The 21733-nt window shown below is 47.3% G+C and overlaps 2 protein-coding genes across 2 annotated transcripts in view; one reads left to right on the forward strand and one right to left on the reverse strand.

The window, feature by feature from the left end:
• Positions 1 to 21733, reverse strand: part of LOC119436027 (sodium/hydrogen exchanger 3) — a 190835-nt gene that overhangs the window by 18613 nt on the left and 150489 nt on the right. The window lies entirely within an intron of this gene.
• Positions 3058 to 21733, forward strand: part of LOC125939776 (embryonic growth/differentiation factor 1-like) — a 92157-nt gene continuing 73481 nt past the window's right edge. Inside the window, exon 1 of the mRNA XM_049655213.1 lies at positions 3058 to 3280. Within this exon, the coding sequence (XP_049511170.1) occupies positions 3261 to 3280 (20 nt within the window). The 5' untranslated portion in view covers positions 3058 to 3260. The remainder of the gene's footprint in view (positions 3281 to 21733) is intronic.

A 21733-nucleotide genomic window follows, 5' to 3' on the forward strand; every position in this document is an offset into this window, starting at 1 on the left:
TGGCGGCGAACGCTATGCACGTAGGCGAACTTTCTGGTGGAAACGCGGCCTCTTGCGTGGGCCGATCCCGGAGATAGTGCACAACCGCACCAAAGAAATTGCATCATTTTCAGGTTTCCGTATTTGTTTCGTACTTTTAATATTTCAGTCTGAGAAGATTTAACATAAAAGGCATGCGCTGTGGGTGTTTTGTTTCATGACATTTGCTTGTGGATTGTCATTCTCAAAACTCCTAGTAATAGCTTTGCCAAGAATGCAAGACAAGGTATGAGCAACATTAATGATAGAATGGTGTAGCATACCTAAACGTGGTTGGGGATGATTTTCTCGGCCGCGGCGCCAATGCCGACGCCGATGCCAACGCCAGATTTTCTGCGACACGGGGCCCTAAACATTAACGCGTTAATACCTTAGCATGGGGGCATGCAGACGTCCTCATATCACAAATACTTAAATTGGAGTTCAGTGACAGCCCGGTCGGGACGGTTTTCAATTTCTACTCAATTACTCACAAAAAAGTTGAAGCATCCTGTATCGTGTTGTCATTATTACTCCATCATTGGCGAAATCACAATCGATACAACCACTTGCAGAATTAGTTAAACATGTTATTAGCACAGATAAAGTCATCCTCGATCCACTCTTACTTTAAATATGTTTTTTGGAGAAAGCCCAGAAATAGCCGTTAGCGTATAACGTGGGTACCCATAGCAAACTTCTAGCTACTGAAGAGTGCTATCTTTTAAAGACACTTAAAGCCTGGCCAAGAAAATAATAATGAAGGAAAGAAAAAATGAAATAAAACGTGTTAAAGCTGCACGGCTGTAGTCAGTAAATTCGTGACTCGTTAGCGCATTGACGTCAGTATGGCTTCCGAACCGTTTTGATGATGATTTTTTAAGATCCGAGAGGCACGCCTTTCCGGTGGAATATGCGAGGCTTCTTAAATGTCCGAGTATAACCATAGTGGGCTTCCAGCCATACATTGTACTTGTGAGCTTTTGTATATTTGTACGTAAATACGATTTTATTCATGCACTTTATTCAGGATATCAACTCCAGCTATAACTTTACGTAACATTCATAATTATTTTGATGAAACAGTAATTAGAAACGAGAATTATGCTTCTGTCAAGACCACTGTATAGTGCTATAGGAAATGCATGAAGATAAGGTTTATTCATTCCTGCCGTTACCCCAAACTGTCGGCGACATTAAATTCTTTCACATAATGTGTTGTGCAATGTACACGGTTAAGATTGTTCACCTTGAAGACAAATTAGTGGCGGGACGCGCAGCATCTAGGTTTGTGTCTACACGACCACCACGATCTTCAAACTTTGCTGGTGCTGCCTAAACTGCACAGTGATTCACGCACTCCAAACGCGCGCCCATGTCTCCGTAACAAGTCAAGTTGTGTTTGGTCCCGTCCGGTCATTTTCAATGTTCGTTCAGCGAAGGAAGAAAATGAACGATGCTAGTTGCTGTGCGTAATTTGTTCGAGCCACGGACGCCTCCTGATCACGTTCAGGAACTCCGTAGCGGGTATTCCGTGGAATTTCCCCGCGTCTTGCTTGCATAGCGCGCACATATCTCAGTACAGTAAGAGCATCAGCGGTCAGCAAATCGCCTGCTTGTTTCGGAACGCCACACTACGCAGGAAGGCAAACTTCCTGTGGCTGCACCAGAAGCATCGAGTCGAGAGCCGCGCGCCCTCTTTATTCCGAGTCACGTGCCGGAAGATGCGACAGAGAGGAGAGCAATTCGGAAACGAGCAGCGCGACGTGAGCGCGCAACGAGTGACAAAGTGACTTTGCTGGCGTCCGGGCGCAAACTTCGTCGCGTGATTTATAAACCCGAATCCACCGAACAAACAGCAGCTGGCACTGCCGGCACGTAGTCATTTTCACTGTCATCGTCCCTCGCTGCGATCGCAAATATGTAGCGCCTGCAGTCGAAAGCTTGCGTCCAGCTTTGATGTGGCGGCTCTAAAGATTTGTACACCTTTGCTGGGGACAAATTAGCCCGAAGCGGGTATAACTTAAGTTCGGCGTTTATACTGATTGTCCACCCGTACTTAAATCAGCTAACACCGACAGTGTTAAACGTGTGTATGCTTATGTGCACGCGATTAGAAACTTTAGACTTCCCGCGATTTTCTGGCGCAACAGGGTGAATTACCAAGTTCCCGTGTACATTCTCGATGGACCAAAGGATGGACCAAATTTGCAGTGTGGTTACCTTTATTATAAGTTAACCATTTTCTTGTGCGTAAAATTCAGGGTTCTCGTTTTAGAACCGCTTTTTTAATTTTCACCGCTGTGTCGTCCTGAGCGCTCCGTCCAACGCTGCTGTGCTCAACCTGTACTGCTCTTCTATATCCAATAGCGGCTCACTGAACGAGGTTTGAGGACCCTAAGTTTTGGGTCCCAAATTGTAAAACACTCTACTGATTTTCACTTCACAAAACTACGCCTGGTCTTCGAGAAATGCTGTAGATGCAATGCTACACTTTAATGTCGATTACGTGACGTGCAGCCAAACACTAGCACCTCAGACAAGCGGTTTTGCATACCCCTCTCTGTATGCGGCTGCCGTGGCTTCATGGCCAGCAGTAGAGCGCCGCAGGCTCGAAGCACGGCGGAGTCAGAGAAAAAGGGACAAGACATCGCTGTCGGGTTGATGCATCAGCTCTAGCGCACGTATGTCAGAAATGACGTCATACATTGGGAGCCTGAACTCGACCAGCTCTGACGTGAGCATTGTTACTAAGCGGGGCTAATTCAACACTGCGTTGTCAAAGCAGATGGCTGGGGCACGCATTTTTGGCAGACGCAAGCTCTCGTCTGCCAAACTGGCAGCTTCCTCAAAAAAAAAATATATATATATATATATATTTAATATATATATATTTAATATATATATATATATAATATATATATATATATATATATATATATATATATATATATATATAATGTGTGTGTGTACATGTGCATATATGAGCGTGGCGTCGCTGACAGAAGTGAATCAAGAAAAATAAAATGTTCGGGCAGATGTCCGTCCTCGCCTCTAAATTCAGCCGCGGAGACGAAAGCTCGCAGATGGCTAAGTATATAGCGGCTCAGCTGTCGCGACTCTTAGAAGAGACGTCAAGAGCATGCACAGGAGAATACACGCGTACATTCTGAGCTTGCCTTCCGGCTCAAGATGCGACGGACGACACGAGCTTCCTCGCCCTCCTTGTGCACCTTCCGTGAATGCAAAAGGACACCAACAGGTACAGCAGACGTCGCTTATTACTCCTTTTGCGCCTGGTTTGGTCTTAACCCACTACTTTCGCCATTGCAAGCGGGCACTTTAGGCGCGTTGCGGCGCAACGTGCGTCACTTAGTGCGTGCAAGCTCTGCCGCATATTAGCGGTGCCGCAAGGCGAAGGATGAGTAAAAGTCGAGAGGTATTCGCGGTTCCGCCCACAGGGAATGCACATTACCCCAGTGAGTCTCTTGTTTGTCCGCGTGACAAACTGCCTAATGAAGGCCGTGCGGTTTCAACACTGCGACCCGTCATTTGTTCATACACTGGGCGGGAAGACATTAAAACAAATTGCAGGCGGCAAACTGTCGCCTAACAGTGGTCTTGAGAGGCGTAGTGTACAAAAAGAAAGATTAAACAAACGGCGTGGCGGCATCCTGAAACTCTACGGTTCCCTTTCTTTATTTGTCTTTGATAAATCGCATAACTGCACAGAGAAACCTCTCAGCTTTTAACGCGTAGCGGCAGTGCACATAACATGTAAAAATGGCGTGCCACGTCTGTGTTGGAAATCCCGGTGAACGTTGCTATATTCGTGGCGGTGAGCGTGGTGCACTGTGGCCATGATTTATCAACCGAATGCTGCGCTCTGGGTATTATCTGCTCCATGGCATGCGGGCTGCGAGATTCTGCCCGGTCTTGCCGCTTGCCCGCTAGGTCATTAGTTGGTGAACAAACGTGCAAGTTTAGAACGCATTAATTTAGACACGGAAACAAGTAATAAACAGAGAACAACTCAAGAGTCAGCGCATCGAAATAAACAGTAGGCATGGGATATACATTTAGTGATGTGCTGTGGCGAGTCACTTACCATCCATATGTCATGACCCTTCAATTGCACCTGTCATGGCTTTCAATAGCCATGTAAATTCAGTGCTTTTGTGTGTCTTCCTGTCATATCTCACTGAAAGACACTGTGAGTTAAGCTCATGCACCGTGTTTGAATGAAGATACTTATCTGATCCTATCCATATCCTAAAGTTTAATTAATAATAATTAGGTTTAACACCCCAGAGCTACACATAAGGTGTGAAGTTTCTTCCGTGGGCTTCAGGTTCTGTCAGAATGACATTATCTATTCTGAAAAAGACCGGGCCCACAGTCGAAACGTCGCAGCAAACTTCAGGTTCTGTCAGAATGACATTGTCTATTCTGACAAAGACCGGGCCCACAGTCCAAACGTCGCAGCAAACTTTTTTTTTTTTTTTTCGCTACTGAGTCTACGTAACCCTCTATTCTTCAAGGTGTCTTCACCGTAGGTCCACGCAAAAAAGACAGCTTCCACAGTTCGAAATCTCGAGGAATCGCAAGCGCCAGTAAAATTAAGGCACAGCGTATGCCATACGGACAAACGAACAAGTGCAGATACCGCTTCAGGCGTTGAAGGTGCGTTGTCGAGCACCGGTATCTTACAGCGAGAAAATCGACTGTCATTTACCTTCGTATTCACAAACGGGTTTCGACTCGAAGCTCTTGCTCGACTCTATAGAATAAGGCTTAGAGTACAGAAACTACCTTGGAGTGAAGCACAGCGCCGCCTTTGAACTGAAGGAGGCACTGCCCTTCAATAACGCTCCTCGGCCGATTCAACGACGAGGAGTTACTTGAAGAACACACCTTCTTTCGTTATGCATTCGAGCAGAGGCTGAGAGTGCCTGGTTACAAAATTTTTGCTAGGGATTAGACATGAAGTGTCACTGAATTGGCATGGCCAGCTTAGTGGAGGGGCGACGCTGCCGTCCACCTCCTTGAGTCGAGGCGGAGTTCGTGTAGTGTCGAGTGAACCCCCGTATCGTCGAACCCCCGTTCGAGAATACGGGGGTCACTCCATGCTCATCGCATCGCTCACGTTTCTGCCGCCGCCGCAAGGCCATAGATACTCTCATCTCCAGTTAAAAGTTATTTAATACACTGCCCTGTCGTTGGACTTGCAAATGAAATTCGCCTTTAACAATGCCGCAATTAAACATGTGACGCCTAACCGAAATCGAACATGAGTGGTCAGCGAGACAAATAAAAAAGTTGAACGGGCAAAAGAACCCGGAAGACGACCGAGGTTTCTGAAGCCAAAATTCAACTACACCATTTCCAAGCTCGCGGCTATACGCCGCCTTGACACGTGCCGATGGAGCGAAATCAATCTCTTTCCCCGTTTCCTTTCCTTCAGAAAACTTTCAATCTCCGAAACGCTTGTTGTTTGCGTGTTCGTCATTTCGTAGGCGAATAGAGCGTGCCACAGCGCTGGACTGGCAGCTCCTCGGACTCTGGGTGCCGTGTTTACCATACCGTCACGTAGACTTTATTTGCCCACGCCATGAGCCAAAGCGACTTGTCACCTGTCAGGTTTTCCCACGATCCTTGGCGGCTTGCGAAAGAAGAAGAAAAGCGAGTCCCTCGCAATACAAAAGGGTTGGGGTGACGTGCACGTGAACAGCGACGCCGCTTTTTTCATCACCCTTCTGACACCGAATCTTAGCGTGCGTGTTTAGAACATGTGTCGGCTGCTGCGACTCGAAAAGGCGCAGGACTTCTTTTTTTTTTTTCTCCTGCCTATATAAGACACGCTATGACCTCCCTGTCCGTCACGCTCAGTGTTTTTCTGCTACGAGAATGATAGTATACTTATAATACAACAATATTTTCGAAACCTCGACTACCCTTTCCAGGTTAGTAAGAGCAAATTTGCAAGCGTGGAAATTATGGCAAATAAATAGAACACAACAGAAAGTGAGCTAGGAAAAAGAGAAGCAGCTTCAGAGTACCACGGTGTGAGCTGTAGCCGGCGAATACACGCCAACTTACCGCGCGACTGGCCGCTCGAGGCACGTTGCGTGTTTTCGCGGGCCTCTTTGACGCTCGTAAAAACACTTTTATGTAGCACGTACTGAGCAACAGAAACCTGTATCGGGATTTTTTTCATGTTGCTCTACAATTTTCTCATTGACACTTTTCATCTAATTATAATATTTGAGAAGTTGATTAAATAATTAAGACTAATTACGTAATTAGGCGGAACGAAAAAAATAATCTGAGTATCTCGAAGCGACGGCAAACAACTTTACCTTTTTTCTGTCCAGCTACGTGGTATTTTCATATTTTTAAATCTTGGTGCATGATAGTTAGGACGCCCTGTATAGCGCAGTGTGGTATGGTTAGGTGAATTACCTGAGCAGGCGGACGTTAATTTTTACCTGCATGACAAATCTCAATGTCCAGACCTTAAAGTGTGCCTTAAAATGTATAATTTAACAGGTAACTAGGGAATCTTGTTAATTAGGTATTTAGGCATCGTGATTTCTCTTGCAGGTAATTTGTGCAACTTCAAGAAATCCACCCGGAAATACTTATTAGCGTTGCATCCGTCAGACGATTCTAAAAAAAGAAAAGTAAACAACAACAATAACTAGAAAAAAGTCGAGCAGACACACACACGCACAGGTAGTGTGTATACATATATTAGGTATGCGTTGTGAAGAGCCACTGAGAGTGAAATCGTGTAATGTAATGATACAAGATCCGGGGCAGCGCACTGATTCCAGGCACGTACGTTCACGCGACGGCTGCGCGAATACGCGACACCTGGTGATAGGCCTGTACTTGCCTGGCTCTTACGAGCTCAAAACTTTTCGCAGAATCGGTCCAATTATTGGGCCATGACCTCGAGGGGCGTAGACCTGTGTGGGCATGCGTGCAAGGCAGAGATTTAGAAAGGATGAATTCGTCCTGAAAGCAAAATACTTCAATAAGTGCTTCGAGGTTGTTATGGGAGTGCGTCGTGCGAAAATTCAAGCCCACGCACGCGCACACGATGCATTCCACGATGGATGCATTGCACTCCCATTCGCAAATGCTTGACAGATCTTTTTTGCGTGTGTGTGTGTGTGGGCATGCCACATCGACTGCTTCATTTTTCTAGCAGCAAGCTGTTGTACCCAGTTTTACCGCCTAAGTTTATTTAAATGATATACCACACTTAAGACCCAAAGCTACGTTGTAGCATCTGCAAACACGTTTCTCGTCAGAAATACGCATGTCGCCGGCGCCGAAGTGGGAAGTTGTTCACTACAGGATTTGCCCAGGACAAGCTCACTTTAGATAATTTAGAGGTCATGCGCTATGTTCGTTGTTTAATCTGACCTTGTGTACTTTAAGGTTTAATCTAAATAAAGCAGGAATTCCATATTTTTATGCTCGCGGCTCAGCTCATTTACGTATCATGAAAACCGGCTATCACGATGTATATAAGACACAGTAAACGTGTGGCCTATAATAAACGCCGCAACCTTGTTAGCGGTGTCGAGCAATATATATCGCTTATTTCGAACTGAATATTAACATATCGAACTTAGAAGGCGCACTTCTACCACCAGGACGCACACCCTTTTGATGCTCTTGGGTTCTGGCTTTGTTGCAGGACAAACCGATTGAATATTGGCTGAACCTGCGACTGCACAAGAACCGCCTTCGCTTTGAATAACACCGCATTTGACACCGTTGTGATCTCAAGCACAAATCACATGATGGCGGACACGCGCTATAACTTGACAAATGATCGGCCGGTCAAGCGAGCCACCTGCGCTTTAGAATAGGCATTAAAATAATTGCTATATTAATTGCTATATTACGGATAATGTTTTCGTATACAATATCCGGGATTAATATATTCACAAGTGAATTCTACTCTAAAACATGACACTTATATTCCCAGTTATAGTAACTGTTGTCTACTTATGTTGGCTGTATATAAGCGTACCCCTCGTGTGGTCATTTACTTTCTTTAGTGTGTATTTGCCTCTCTAGCTGTAAATATGTCCTTTAGCCATTGTAGCTATCTTTATATATATATATATATATATATATATATATATATATATCATCCGCCGAAACAAATAAACATAAATCCCGGTCCTGCAGCACTATCTGTATAGAGTAGCCGTTACAACGATACCTTACCGTGGGCAAACTGCCTTTCGCCGTCAGCGTTTCTCGCCACATGAGTGCGCTTACTAAGCGGCGTCGATATTGGGTATGCTCCCACATGTCAGGAAGGCAGTGCGAAAGGCTACAAGAATTTTGCTGCTAAATGAAGAAATGTTATTTAACGAAGCCGTAGAGGTAATCCACGGCCATGTAATCGAATATTTGTGTACGCAGTCCATCTACCAGATTGTCAATCGAAAGGTACGGCACCACGAACTAGCACCGCACGTCTAGACTGCGGGCCGCACAGGGGTCGAATTCGCAAATCTTTTCGTTCGTAAGTTCTCGTTGCCATTCGTCAGCCGCCTTGGCTAATAATATTCCCAGCACCAGGATTGGCTGGAATTCGCTCTTACGAACACTTCTCGCCTAATTAGTAGCTCTTTGAGAAATACGAGCCCAGGTGTTTGGGCGAGCGCAAGAGCCAGCCCTGAAGGCATACGCTGTCGCTGAGGCACCGGTGAGCACCGCATGCGCTGCTCAAGCTGGATGCTCCGAGTCGGCTTCTATAGTCTCCGGCAAGGTGGGGCCCGTCACCGCAGAGGCCGCACATGGCGGATGGCTGCGCTGCTCTGAGCAGCAGCAGCAGCAATGGTGACAGCGCTGAACAGTGCAAAGGCCGACGCCCCTTCAGACTGCCGTTGAATGGGGCGGCGGACGTGCGCGGGCGCCAAGACGCATTATGCAGCGGCGCGTTCAAAAAACGCCGCCGCTAAGGTGGGGACGGGGAATCAAACCAAAGCCGGAGACTCATGAAAGCGCTCCCAGCATTTAGGCCGCGTTGTTTGTTTTCGCCGTCTGCTTCCCCTTTAACGCCGGTCTTTTAGTCAGCTGAAGTGTGTTAACGGCCTCCGTGGGTGTGCACTGTATAGCGTTACTCCAAGCGGGTCAGGTCGCCTTCGGAGGACGCAATAATTAAAATCGCCAGCGTGCCTTCAGGAGGAAGGTGGAGAGCAGAGACTGGATGGAATGGAATGTGCGCTAGAAAAAGTGTGTGTGTGGGGGGGGGGGGGGTGCTAATATGGTGGCGCAACAAACGGTATCGACCCGAAAGAACATAGAAGTATCATGGTAGTGGATCCAGAGGTGATATGCGCATTTAACTGCAATTGCGGTAGTAAGCACGGGCTTTCATAGTTAGTTGAAAACATATACTCACTGACTGAACATGTAATGCTGTATAGAGCAATAACTGACATCGTATGACCTTCGTGAACGTACCTCGTCCTATCAATAAATTTTACAGTTGTATTTTGTGTGCTGTATTGTTTATTATGAACAACATAGGGACGCGTCTGCATTCTGTCGCGTATTCTTATGAAAAAAAATAATAAGAACGTAGCCCAAGGCCAGTGCATGCGCCAATTAAGTAGCAGTGTTCATCAGACCCAACTTCAAAGCAGGTGTTTTATATATGACGCCCATTCAAATAAATGAACAGTGCAGTTTGGCTTCATACAGCGGCAACCAGTCAGAACAGAGTTGTCTTCTTGTCACGCAAACGCGCGGGAAGCTTATGATGCCACACATTACAGTGCACTAGTGCACTATACTGCGCATCGCCCGTGACACTTCGGAACGAGAACGAATGCAGTCACGAACACTGACCCATGAGTGTACATTTAGTTGAAGAGCTCGCTTTCTCCAATGACTGGTCAAAATGCTTGCAAGCAAGATAGCCAGTATTGCAGCTTATGATTACAATATGCGTCGCTTATCATAATCTGCTAAAACACGAAACTAGTAACATTATGAATTGTTTGGCCCATCTTTCTGAACATGATAGCTTTCCCTTCCCATTTGTGCTACTCACTATCGGCAATAGAGGGTCTGGCTTTTCCATAATAAACGTGTAGCAGCCCGGTCCCACGAAAAGGGTTGTACAATATATAGATATAGTTGTCATGATCATCGATTGTGGCTCTTTGTTATGTAAGCTACTACAAGATGCATTTTTTTCTAGCTGCGTGCGAATATTTCTAGAAGTGTGTATTAAGTCTTTCGTTACGTTGAGGTATCCTAAGGAGTGCGAGATAGTGTTCGGTACACATCTATACTTGACACAGTTCTTTATCGGGGGTCAAAATCCGGCATCTTCTTTCAAGATTTCAAGAGAAAGAATGTAGGATTTGGAAATTGCCGGCTACATCATGGATAAGTAAGGCGCCTCCTAGTGCCTGAATGGCTTCTGAACACATGTACAATGTAGTTTGGTTCCGTTGTCAATGAAAACCCGTCCCCTTGTGGACAGCGTCAGTGACAGTGGGCGGAAAGCGCGGCGTGACCGAAGTCACGCCACACAGGTAAGCGGGGTACTCACAACTCATTGTAAAAGACCATTTCGTGCTGCTCTAATTATGACGTGCGAAAGCTTTTCCTTTCATAGTTCATCGAGGGTAATGAAAAAAAAAGTATTAGAACAAGAAAGAAAAATAGGGGGTTAGGTGTGTGTGTGTGTGGGGGGGGGGGGGGGGGTGCAAAGAGTGCGCGTTATCTCTTTCTTACCTTCGATGCTATCTTATGGGCATTCGTATCAATGCAGCCGAATTGACAGTTCGCAGGACCGGCGCAGTAGGTTGACCGAAGATCGTATACTGTCATACCACAAGGCGGCGGCGTGCGCTCGGCTCGCTCTGTCTTCGACAAAGAACGTCGTGGTGCGCGACCCATTTCGGCCCTTCATTTAAACCCGCCGTCGTTTAACAGTTTTCTGGACACGCCATGCATGGAATGGTGGCAGAATATAATGCCCGCATCCACTAAAGGACCCGAGAGGAAGCAGCGGCAGCAGCGGTTGCAGCAGGGGAGGAAAAAAAAAAAAAAGCAACCCTGGCAGCGCGACTCTTGATGTACGCGCACGTATCCGTGAACAGCACACTTCGCTTTCAGCCTCGCCACGGCCAAAGGTCGTTGTCGTCGGGAAAGAGGTGCGATGACAGTTCGCGTTCTGTGAGCGCCGAATGCGCACGAAGGGTTCGCGGCGGTGTCTGCGGCTGCTCACTCATGCCGTCGCATAGCATCTGCTAGAACATGTTTTCATATAGATCGACTTTACAGCGCCATATGTGTCCACTGTCTTGTGTTTCGATAGCGAATATTTCGCGTATTTTTAATGTTGTGAAAAACTTCCGATGGCAGGATTCCAGAGTTATCCTTCGAGGAGAAGACTACGCCTAGCGGGCTTGGGAGTTGCGTGCGACGAGTGCTCCGAAAGCAGAATACATTTATCTGAAAGTTTCCGTTCAAAGTGCTCCGCAAGGTTGCTCTTGGTAGGCAAGATCTGCAAATGGGTGTACGCGACAGCAATCGTAATTGAAACGGCATGCTCTATGCATTTCGACTGCATCACACTCCAGTGAACATGGCAGATAAACGGATGCCTATCACTGGAGTTATCAGAACGACAGCCCGAATTTCCGGAACAGCAACAACTGCTGTATGTTACATTCTTTTTCGCTGTTCCCACTTCTGTTGGCGCTGACGGTATACGTTGAGCGTGCCTGCGTGCCACTTTGCGATGATCACGCTCTCGATGTGTGTGTCGCCTCATATTTGACCGCTTCACCTAGAATAACATGGCAGGCCTACGGCCAGGCTAACATCTCCACTTTCAACTAAGGCCAGTGTCTCTCTCTGTCTACTCGGGTGCTTTCGACGGGCCTACGGCTGACTCAGTTCTTATAGCGAGCATCCAACCGCTCTATCGGGTGTCACAAGAGCCGCACGAGTTGCGTGGGCACGACTCGGATCGGCTGCTCTGCACATTGCAGACACAGTATACGAGGATCGAGCGTCGCATTGCGTCCGGGAGCGACCGCTCATTTGTCTCCGCTTTACGTGGCGGAAGAGGCGAGAGAACGGCACCCGCTGGTCTAGAGAGGGCCCGTCGTCGCGCCTTAGGATCGATCAGTCGATGCAGCGCCGCCGCTACGGCGGGACGCCAGTGAAGCCCGCAAGTAATGACTTCACACACGCAAAAAACAAAAACAAGAAACGAATATATACGCGAACGGTATGCTGGGAGATATAGAGGGCAGAAGTAGTGAAATAAAGAAACGTTGAAATTAATTAGCTCGAATTTTAGCACAAACGCCCGCAACGCCTCAGGTGGTGTTGTGAGACACGTTCAGAAAGATGGTACGGACGCTTGATAAAGAAAAGAACAGTGACAATAGACACAGAGTGGAATGATCAAGCAAAAATTTCGTTCATGAAAGGGGCTCTTGGGTACTTATACTGGTCAAGACCGGTAAAACCAGATTACAAAAAAAAAAAAAAAAAATGTGAGAGCAATAGATCATATTTGAACGAGCGAAAATGCTACGGAACATATATAGACAAAAACGTTCTTGAAGAAGCCCAAACCTCGAAAGAAAATAGAATAAAATGAATACTCATAGATTACCGCACGCTCATTCCGAAACGTGATCTATAAGCAAATGAACGCTAAATTAACACAGATTATTCTAACAGGCGAAGAAGACTGGTTTTCTGCATTCTAGAAATATATTTCTTGGAGTGCTCTGATTTGGTGTCTGGGAGGAGGATTCGCTTGTTCACAAAAGGGCGTGTTTCACCATCGTCAAACGATAACGCTCGCGCGACAGGAACTGCGACGCCGCAGCGTAATGGGTGCACGAAACGTGCGCGGGTGGAGCCACAAACCCACGCGCTTGACTGAGAAAAACGATCGTTCGGGTGAGCCGCTAGACCGAGCGCTCTTCTGCCTCTTTGTGGCAGTCCACACGCCCGTTACACAGATAAACAGAGCTTGCCCGCAACAACGTCGGCGACACCTCCAGGAGCAAAGCAATAAGCAAGCAAGAGAAGACTGGACAAACGCGAAGAAAGACGGCGACCTGCATAGCTATTCGGGCGGCCAGGCGCCGCCGCGCTGCTCTCTATATGGATCCGAGTCGGCGCACGGTCTCTCCCCTTCCTCGCGCGCGCCAACGTCCCGTCGCTGCCACCGACTGAATTACGCGCGGGGCACCTGGGTCCCGGCCACAAGCGAACGGCGTCGTCGTCCCGCCCTTGGGATCTGGCCGCGCTTTGTGCGCAGAGGCGGCACCGCACCCAGACCAGAGCGTCGTTCGGTCGTGCGCGTGCTCAGAAGACGGCGGCGCGTGTTCAGCCGCAGGATTCACAACGCCTAAGGCATCGAGGTGGAACCGCTCCCTTCCTCATGGCAGACACGTTCAAAAAAAAAAAGTCGGCAACGAGCAGAACTGAGTTGTAGGGAAGCCACGACGGGCAACTGTTGCGCTGAGATATATGCGCTGAGCTAATTTCCATCTTTTGCGGTGCACCCTGTCATCTGTAGGCGAGGTGGTTCTCTGGACGTTATAGGCCAGGTCCAATGTCCTTCTCGTAATCCCTTTCCATAGCACTACTGTAACTGGAATGGCTGGCAGGAGTGTATATGATATCTGCGGTTTGTAAGCGAACATGGACCACTTATTGTGCGACTGTCCTCGATTTGATATACAATGTCCGATGATTTGGGGCGACTAGACGATCGTCCACTGTCTGTGCAGACGCTACTGGATTACCGTCCCCACGGATCATGTGCGCAGCCGACAGCGAATGCACTTTTGTGCATCTTAAGAACGATCGACTTATGCTAGCGCCTCTGACGTGTATAGCGCTGTCCACGCGTGAGCACGCATTCATGCGCGTGGTATTTCTTTCCTAGCTCTTCCTCATCGTTCTATTCCCGTGTTCCCAGCGCAAGGTAGCCGACCAGACGCTTTTCTGGTTAACATCACTGCCTTCTCTCTCCGAATCTTTCACTTCTGTCTGTCCCCTGTTACTGTGCGTCTCTTGTGATCGACAGTGCGCGAACAAGAAAAAACCTCAGCCGGGCACCAACGCTTCCACATGGGGACTGTTGCTGTGTCTACGTGTGTTCATATTTGGGATGTGAGCTGTCTTCTTTATTCTAACACTTGTCGATCTTGGCATGTTCGCTGTTGCTGCACCACTGCTACCACCTCTTCGTGTGACCTGTAAATGAACAGTTTTGACTGGGAACACGCGGAGCAACAGAGAGCAGATATGGAATGCTTTTGTGGGAGCAGTTTCTGTATTTTTGATCTGTCACTGGCTTTAGCCGCGTGAATAAACCTTACACCTGTGAATACAGACGTTGTGTGTGTGTGTGTGTGTGTGTGTGTGTGTGTGTGTGTGTGTGTGTGTGTGTGTGTGTGTGTGTGCGTGCGTGCGTGCGTGCGTGCGTGCGTGCTGTGTGTGTGCGTGTGTGTGTGTGCGTGTGTGTGTGTGTGTGTGTGTGTGTGTGTGTGTGTGTGTGTGTGTGTGTGTGTGTGTGTGTGTGTGTGTGTGTGTGTGTGTGTGTGTGTGTGTGTGCGTGCGCGTGCGCGCACGCGCGCGCGCCTGCGCTGTGTACAAACGGTGTGTGTACACACACCGTTTCGGCAACCTGTAGTTGCCTGCGTGTGTATGTCGCTTTTGACGCACTGTTCGTTTTCGCTGCCAATAGAACCATAAGTTCATTCATATTAAAACTCTGGGTCATTAGTTGATTATACAGTCGTTTACATACATCATCGACGTTTCCAATGTTTTCGCATTCTTTTTTTTTTTTCGCAGAGCTAATCTTCTCTTCACTCATAGTGGTAGATATATGGGCAGAAAGAAAGGGCTCTTGTCAAGAGAGCAGAAAGCTTTCTGTTTCGAGAGAGGCAAATGTTGCCTTAGTAATAATTAAGAACAGCCGAATATATGAGTAAAACTGACGTTGGGTGCTCACATAATGGCAGTTCAAAGGAATGTATTATATATATATATATATATATATATATATCAACGCAACTCGGTTGCCGTGCTCCCTCCTTCCTTGAAACTGTGACTTTAGTGTAAAGGTGCTTTTAATAATAATAATAATAATAATAATAATAATAATAATAATAATAATAATAATAATAATAATAATAATAATAATAATAATAATAATAATAACGAATGAATGAATCAATCTATCTATCAAATGTTTATTATAGTGCCCAGGAACAGCTACGCAGCCTTCGCACTAGTGCACTTAAAAATCAATACGTGAGACAAAATGTACACAGACGACAAATGTGGTAGACAAAACAATGTGAGATATAGGGAAACAGAAAACGAAGAGGCGGATGTAAAAAAGAGTTAATCATACAGCATGATTATATGCATATATACAGAACACAGGAAATGAACTCTGAAATATGTCAATGCAGGCAGAATACTTATTACATGTTTTTTGGAGTCGAATCATATAGGACAGTCTCTGATGCAACAAGGCCGCGCAGAAAACACGGAATGCTGCTTGGTATACTTTTGCGGCACGGATAATTGCACATGAACAAGAAGCTTTGGACAATCCATAATGCCATGGAACACCTTATAGAGGAACAGAAGGTCCGATTTAATACGTTTTCATTTTAGAGGTGTGAGCTGAGGTATATTTTAGAAGGTTGGACTATGTTCGCCAGAACGGCAGAATCGGTGCTTGAAAAGCGATAGAAATTCATTCTGGACGCGTTCAATAAGGTCAGAATTAAACTTGCACGTTCCGTCCCAAACCACAGAGGATATGCTAGTAGTGGAAGGCACACAGTAGAATACAATTTCAGAAAGGCAACAGGGGAGTGGAAGTCATGGAATATAAGACAAACAATTCCAAGAGCGCGAAGGGCACGTTGTTTCGCATATTTAGCGTGTGAAGAGAAGCTTAGCGCTTTGTCGAAGTACACACCAAGATCTTTCATTTCATCGACCCTGGGCAGTGTATAAAAATTGCACATGGAGTGTTCTCCACGTCTAACTTTATAGAATAGTTTTGGTAGCATTTAAGAGTAGCTTATTGTTTATGCACCAGTTTGAAAGCGAAAAAAAATGTATTTTTGGAGGTCAATGCAGTCGTGAACCCCGTTGGCAGTCTTAAATAGCTTTAAGTCGTCAGCACATGGAAGAAATGTAGAGTGTTGAATTGCTGACGAAATACAATTTATGAACAGTAGGAAGAGAATAGGGCCAAGAACACATCCTTGAGGAACTCCGCTAACATATAACAATAGCTAACATATTAAAGCCAACGAAGCAAGCTCTATTGCTTAGGTAATTAGATGCCAGGGCAGTGATGGAAGAAGGTAAGTCCATTTGCGGGAGCTTTGTAATGAGGAGCTCATGGCAAACTACATCAAATGATTTACTTAGGCCGAAGTAAAGGACGTCTAATTGGCCCCTACTATGTTCCGCACTGTAAGCATGGGTAATAAATGTGACAAAGTTCGTTGTTGTGGAGCACCCTGATACAAAGCTACGCTGTTCATCCATCACAATGCGCTTAGCACTAACGGAAAGCAGGGAATGCAATACAGGTTCAAACGCTTTTGACGCAGTGCAGAGGATAGATATAGACCTGTAGTTAGTAACTGCACTTCTATAGCACACGATTTCTGTACGGGCACTACCCGTGCTACCTTCCAAACGCTAGAAAACGTATACTAGACTTCAAAGAACTGTTGAAGATGCTTGTGAGAACAGGCATAAGTTTGCTTCCATACGTCTTAAGCACTGCGGGAGGGATACCATCAGCGCCAAGGAAAGGGAAGGTTTGAGTCGCTTTATACACTAGAAAACAAGGTCTTCATTGGCTGATAGCGTACACACCGTGCCAGACTGAGGAGGGAGGTTACTTGAGGTAGAACCATATTTCACACCAAATACAGAACAGAAATGTCCTGCAGAGGCATCAGCAGCGTTCGAGACAACATCACCATTTTCATCAACCAGACATACATCTTCGGCGCTCTTTTTAGAAGAATGAGAGTGCGCGTAGCTCCAGAAATATTTTTAGTTACGTGCCATGCCAGCTTCAACACGTTCAGTGTGGTTGTAGTGATCATTGTTATAATAAAATTTCCAAAGAGAACGACAGCGCCTAAATTCAGGTTTCTACTTATCTTATGCCTGTTTGCCCCGCTTTTTTGTGTATGCGGTCTTTCAGTTTTATTGCCATTTTTATTTCTTCAGAAAACCAATGAGGGAAGCTTGACTTTTCGAGCGTTTTTGTAGGCATCAAAATGCGCATGCCATCTTCAATAGTTTTCGTAAGCAAAGTAACCTGTTCATCAACATCAGCTGTCCCATCTACGAACGACCAGTAAGCGTTTTCAAGATAATGGTTCAAGCCAACGTAGTGTCCAAAGGAAAAGTTGAAGCTGCGCTTCGTGTTGTCATCGGAATGGGTGCTGCGTTTCTGTGCTGCCAGAGTTAAAGAAACAATTAAAGGAGGGTGGAACTTGTCTGGCGCAACCAGATGAACGTGGCCATGCGTGACGGAGACATCTTCAAGATGCGTGAGACAAAGATCTAAAATGTTGACACAGCAGCTCTCAGTGAAGTTTAACTGCTGCAGAGAATTAAAAGAGGCAAAGTCAAGCAAGGAGTGTCATTTTTGAGAAATGTAAAGGGAATTCTGGCAGACAGTATTATTAATCTATGAAATTCCAGTCACATAAAGCCTCCAATAAATAACACTTTGTGGTTATTATGCGTAATTATAACGGTTTAAGTTGATGCCAGGATTAAACCAAATGCAGCAGGAGTTACGTCAGGGGCTACATAGAATGCACCAAGCAACAGCCATTCACCACTTTAACCGCGACTATCTATCCAAACAGCCTCATGTTCGCACTCAAGATCCAAGTGACGGACACCTTCTATCACGCTATCAACAGCGATAAGTACGCCTACCTTTCTACTTCCAATAATAATAATAATAATAATAATAATAATAATAATAATAATAATAATAATAATAATAATAATAATAATAATAATAATAATAATAATAATAATAATAATAATAATATTTTGGCTATCTTATAGGAATACCGTGCACCCGTCACACACCTAAAGGCACTTCAGGAATGTCTGTACACGGCGCACTGCAATTTCTTGTCAGACATAACTTCTTGACTGACATAAAGCAAAAGCCCTCTATCCGAATTCAATAAATACGAAAACAAAGCTTGGAACACTGCGTTTTATGAACGGTACCGCGTCACGGGATAGCAGTGTTGCACGACCCACCCCGGTCAGGGCGTTCCCACGTGAGCCTCTCGCAACGTGGCAACATTGATCATTCTCTCCATTAAATAATGCTGACTGCCCTACCACATATTAACGCAGAGACGACACAGGGTCATTATGTTTTTAATCAGTTAACAACTTCGACAAGCGAACAAACACTACCTCGTAAGAATTCAGAAATACTGGATACGACATACACAGTTGACCTTGACCTTGCCGCGACTTTTTTTACCATCTGTGCCGAGCGCATTCTCAGTGTAAGCCTCACATCGACGGCTCCTTGAGCACGCAGATCACGTATGTGCGGATTCACAGGCGTCCCCGGCTTAAATGGCGTCCCTAGTGGCTGCTGTCCCCCTTCGGCGCTAGGCGAAAGTGGTTCCCGCGAGGCGTTGTAGAGGTAGTGTGGTCTTTTGAAAGCACAGCACTGGCACACGCCTGGCGATCGAACAAAGCGAAAGAGAGGCCTGCAAGGTCGGAACTGCGTTGCCATGGTTACGTTCACTTTCCAAACACGTAGCCGCGGGATCGCCCACCCCAGTCACGTGGCGGAAGCGTCACCGCGGCCAGTGCAGGGGTCGCGACGTAGCCGGTACACGCGTGCACCGCGGCCGTCAGCGTCCCGTACGCGTCCCTGCGCGTAGTCGCATCGATCTCGACGCGCTCGCAGCATTGCCTATACGCAGTGCTGCGCACGCAGCGGCGCGAGGTGCACGTGCGCTAGGCCACTGATAGTAGAGAGGCTCTATGCTGATGAGGTCCTGCATGGCGAGGGACAGAGCCATGCCTACGGAGGGCTGCCGCACGTGGGCGTTCAGAGCGCAATACGGCGTGCTTTACAGCTTCGACAGGTGAGATGATGGACGGGCGTGCGCATGTAGCATTCCTCCGTGTGAGCGCCACTGACGTAAAGGCAGGAAAGGGCTAGTTTCGCGTCAGAATTACATGAGCCATTGGCCCGAACGCGCCGGAATACTGTGCGGCCACCGCTTTTTAGGATAAATGTGGCCGCATGAACCCGGGGCCACATTTATTCTGAGCAAATACACCCAGAACTCCTACACGAGGTTGTGCACACGCACGACGTGTATAATACTGGGAGAGGCGTAGCTTTTGAATGCTTCCGCTTAGCTGCAGACCATCTCGTATGCTGTACATTGGTGAGTTTGGAGTGAGATAATATACGAACACTAAAATAAAGCGGAAAACAATGACAATTATACGGCGTGGTCGACGTGCAGATGCCGCCTTGTTCGTCATGTTTTCCCATCACGGCCACCAACCGTTAGTGTTTCAGAATACACTGGCGACAAGTTACGAGTTTCCTCATGCGATAGAGATTGTTGGCGACGTGATTATGGAGAACGCTATTCGAAGAGAATGCAGACTGTTCTCTGCCGAACACTGGATAAGTTCCACTGCCTGTATTCACACACACACACACACACACACACACACACACACACACACACACACACACACACACACACACACACACACACACACACACACACACACACACACACACACACACACACACACACACACACACACACACACACACACACACACACACACACACATACACACACACACGTGCGTGCGTGCGTGCGTGCGCCCGCTCGGACGCATGGACGCACGCACAAAATGAAAGAACGAAAAGAAAAAAAAATGTCACAGTTTCGCCCTAAGGGCGAAGCAATGAATGCGATAGCAACACAGCAATGTCATACGAAGTAAGGTGAGCGGCTTTGGTAGCAATATGAATTGTAGTAAACATGAGCTGATTAAGTAAGGAGGTGTGCTGCGGCGTAAGTAGACCGACATGACGAGACACTCGATGACCACGAGAAGGCGCGTGTGAAACGGTGGTGTTGATGAGAAGCGCTTCCCGTGGGCAGCGCGTGCGAAGGGACACATCTGTAGCGCTGCACTAGCGATCCGGGCAGCATTGCATGTGTAGCGTGCGTTGGAAAATGTGGCCCGACTATTACTAACTGAATGAACAAGCGTGGTGTGAGCGCGCACAAACAAACATGAATAGATCACACTGAATGACTGCAGACAACGACCGTCAAAACCCTGGCAGCAAGCGGATACGCCGCAGCGGCGAACGTACGTGCGGTCTATCGCTTCAACGGAAACTGAGCACATAAAGGTCAGAGCCGTGTGGAGATAAGAGACGGTGCGAGCGAGCGACGATCGCGGTTGTTGGCAGCGTAGAAGTGCGCCCCCCCCCCCCCCCCCCCCCCGCTCCCTCCGGCGCTGGCTTACCGCTTCCTTGCTTGCGCGTGGGAGAGATAAGAGACTGTGCGGACGAGCGACGAGCGCGGTTGTTGGCAGAGAAGTGCCCCCCCCCCCCCCCCCCTGCTCCTTCCCGCGCTGGCTTTCCGCTTCCTTGCTTGCGCGTGGGAGATTGAGTGCGTTCGCTCTCCGTGATAGCGCGCGTCCCCGCACGCTTCCGCTGGGGCATACGGCGCGCGGCGAAGATTTTATCTATACGGAACCTCACGGCGACGCCGACGGCGACGGCAGAAATCCGGTTGAAGTGTCCATATAATTGCTATCGCAATAAAAACTGTCAGCCCTTCCAATGGGGTGGAGATGGAAGACCAGCGAAACTGTACTATGGTGGGAATTATGTATTTCCAATTATGACTATTAAGCGGTGATGGTGTAATTGGTTATTTGAATTATTAAACAATGAGAAATATATATGATCCGGTGGTTTTCATTTATTTAGTGACCACAGGGACCATGGCCTTATGGTCGCTACGGTACACCGCCATAGGGTGTACGGCAAAGGTTGGCACGTTTTTCATAAACACGTCACCAACGCCGCGCGTGTTCGGTGCGAACGCGGGCAAAACGCCGCCGCCGTCGACAACAGTTCTGCTCGTTGTTTGTGTGACTGCACATAACCGCTGTCAAAACGCTGGCGTGAACAAGTGCGCCAGCAGCAGCGAGCGAAGGTTCATGCGGTCTATCACTTCAACGGAAACTGAGCGGCGAAAGCACAGCGCATACAAAGGTAGGAGCCATGTTGCAGATCGCTTTCAAGATACGGTGCGCGCCCCGCCGCCGCGCAAAGTACAAGTTGCTCGCACAGCAGAAGCCGCAACCCCTCCCTCCCGCGCTGCCTTCCCGCTGTCCTCCTTTCGCGTGGGAGATTGACTCGCCAGTTCCCCTTGCACCCGGTCGCAAGATACGCAGCTAAAGCACGAGACACACGGTGCGATTTTGCGTGTGATCCGTCGTACGACGCGTCGGAGTCCGACTTGCCGCATACGACGATTCGGGACACGTACATGGAACTAACGACGTGCGGTGCGTAGCTCCGCCC

This window comes from Dermacentor silvarum, chromosome 1, assembly GCF_013339745.2.
Source record: "Dermacentor silvarum isolate Dsil-2018 chromosome 1, BIME_Dsil_1.4, whole genome shotgun sequence".
Lineage (NCBI taxonomy): Eukaryota > Metazoa > Arthropoda > Arachnida > Ixodida > Ixodidae > Dermacentor > Dermacentor silvarum.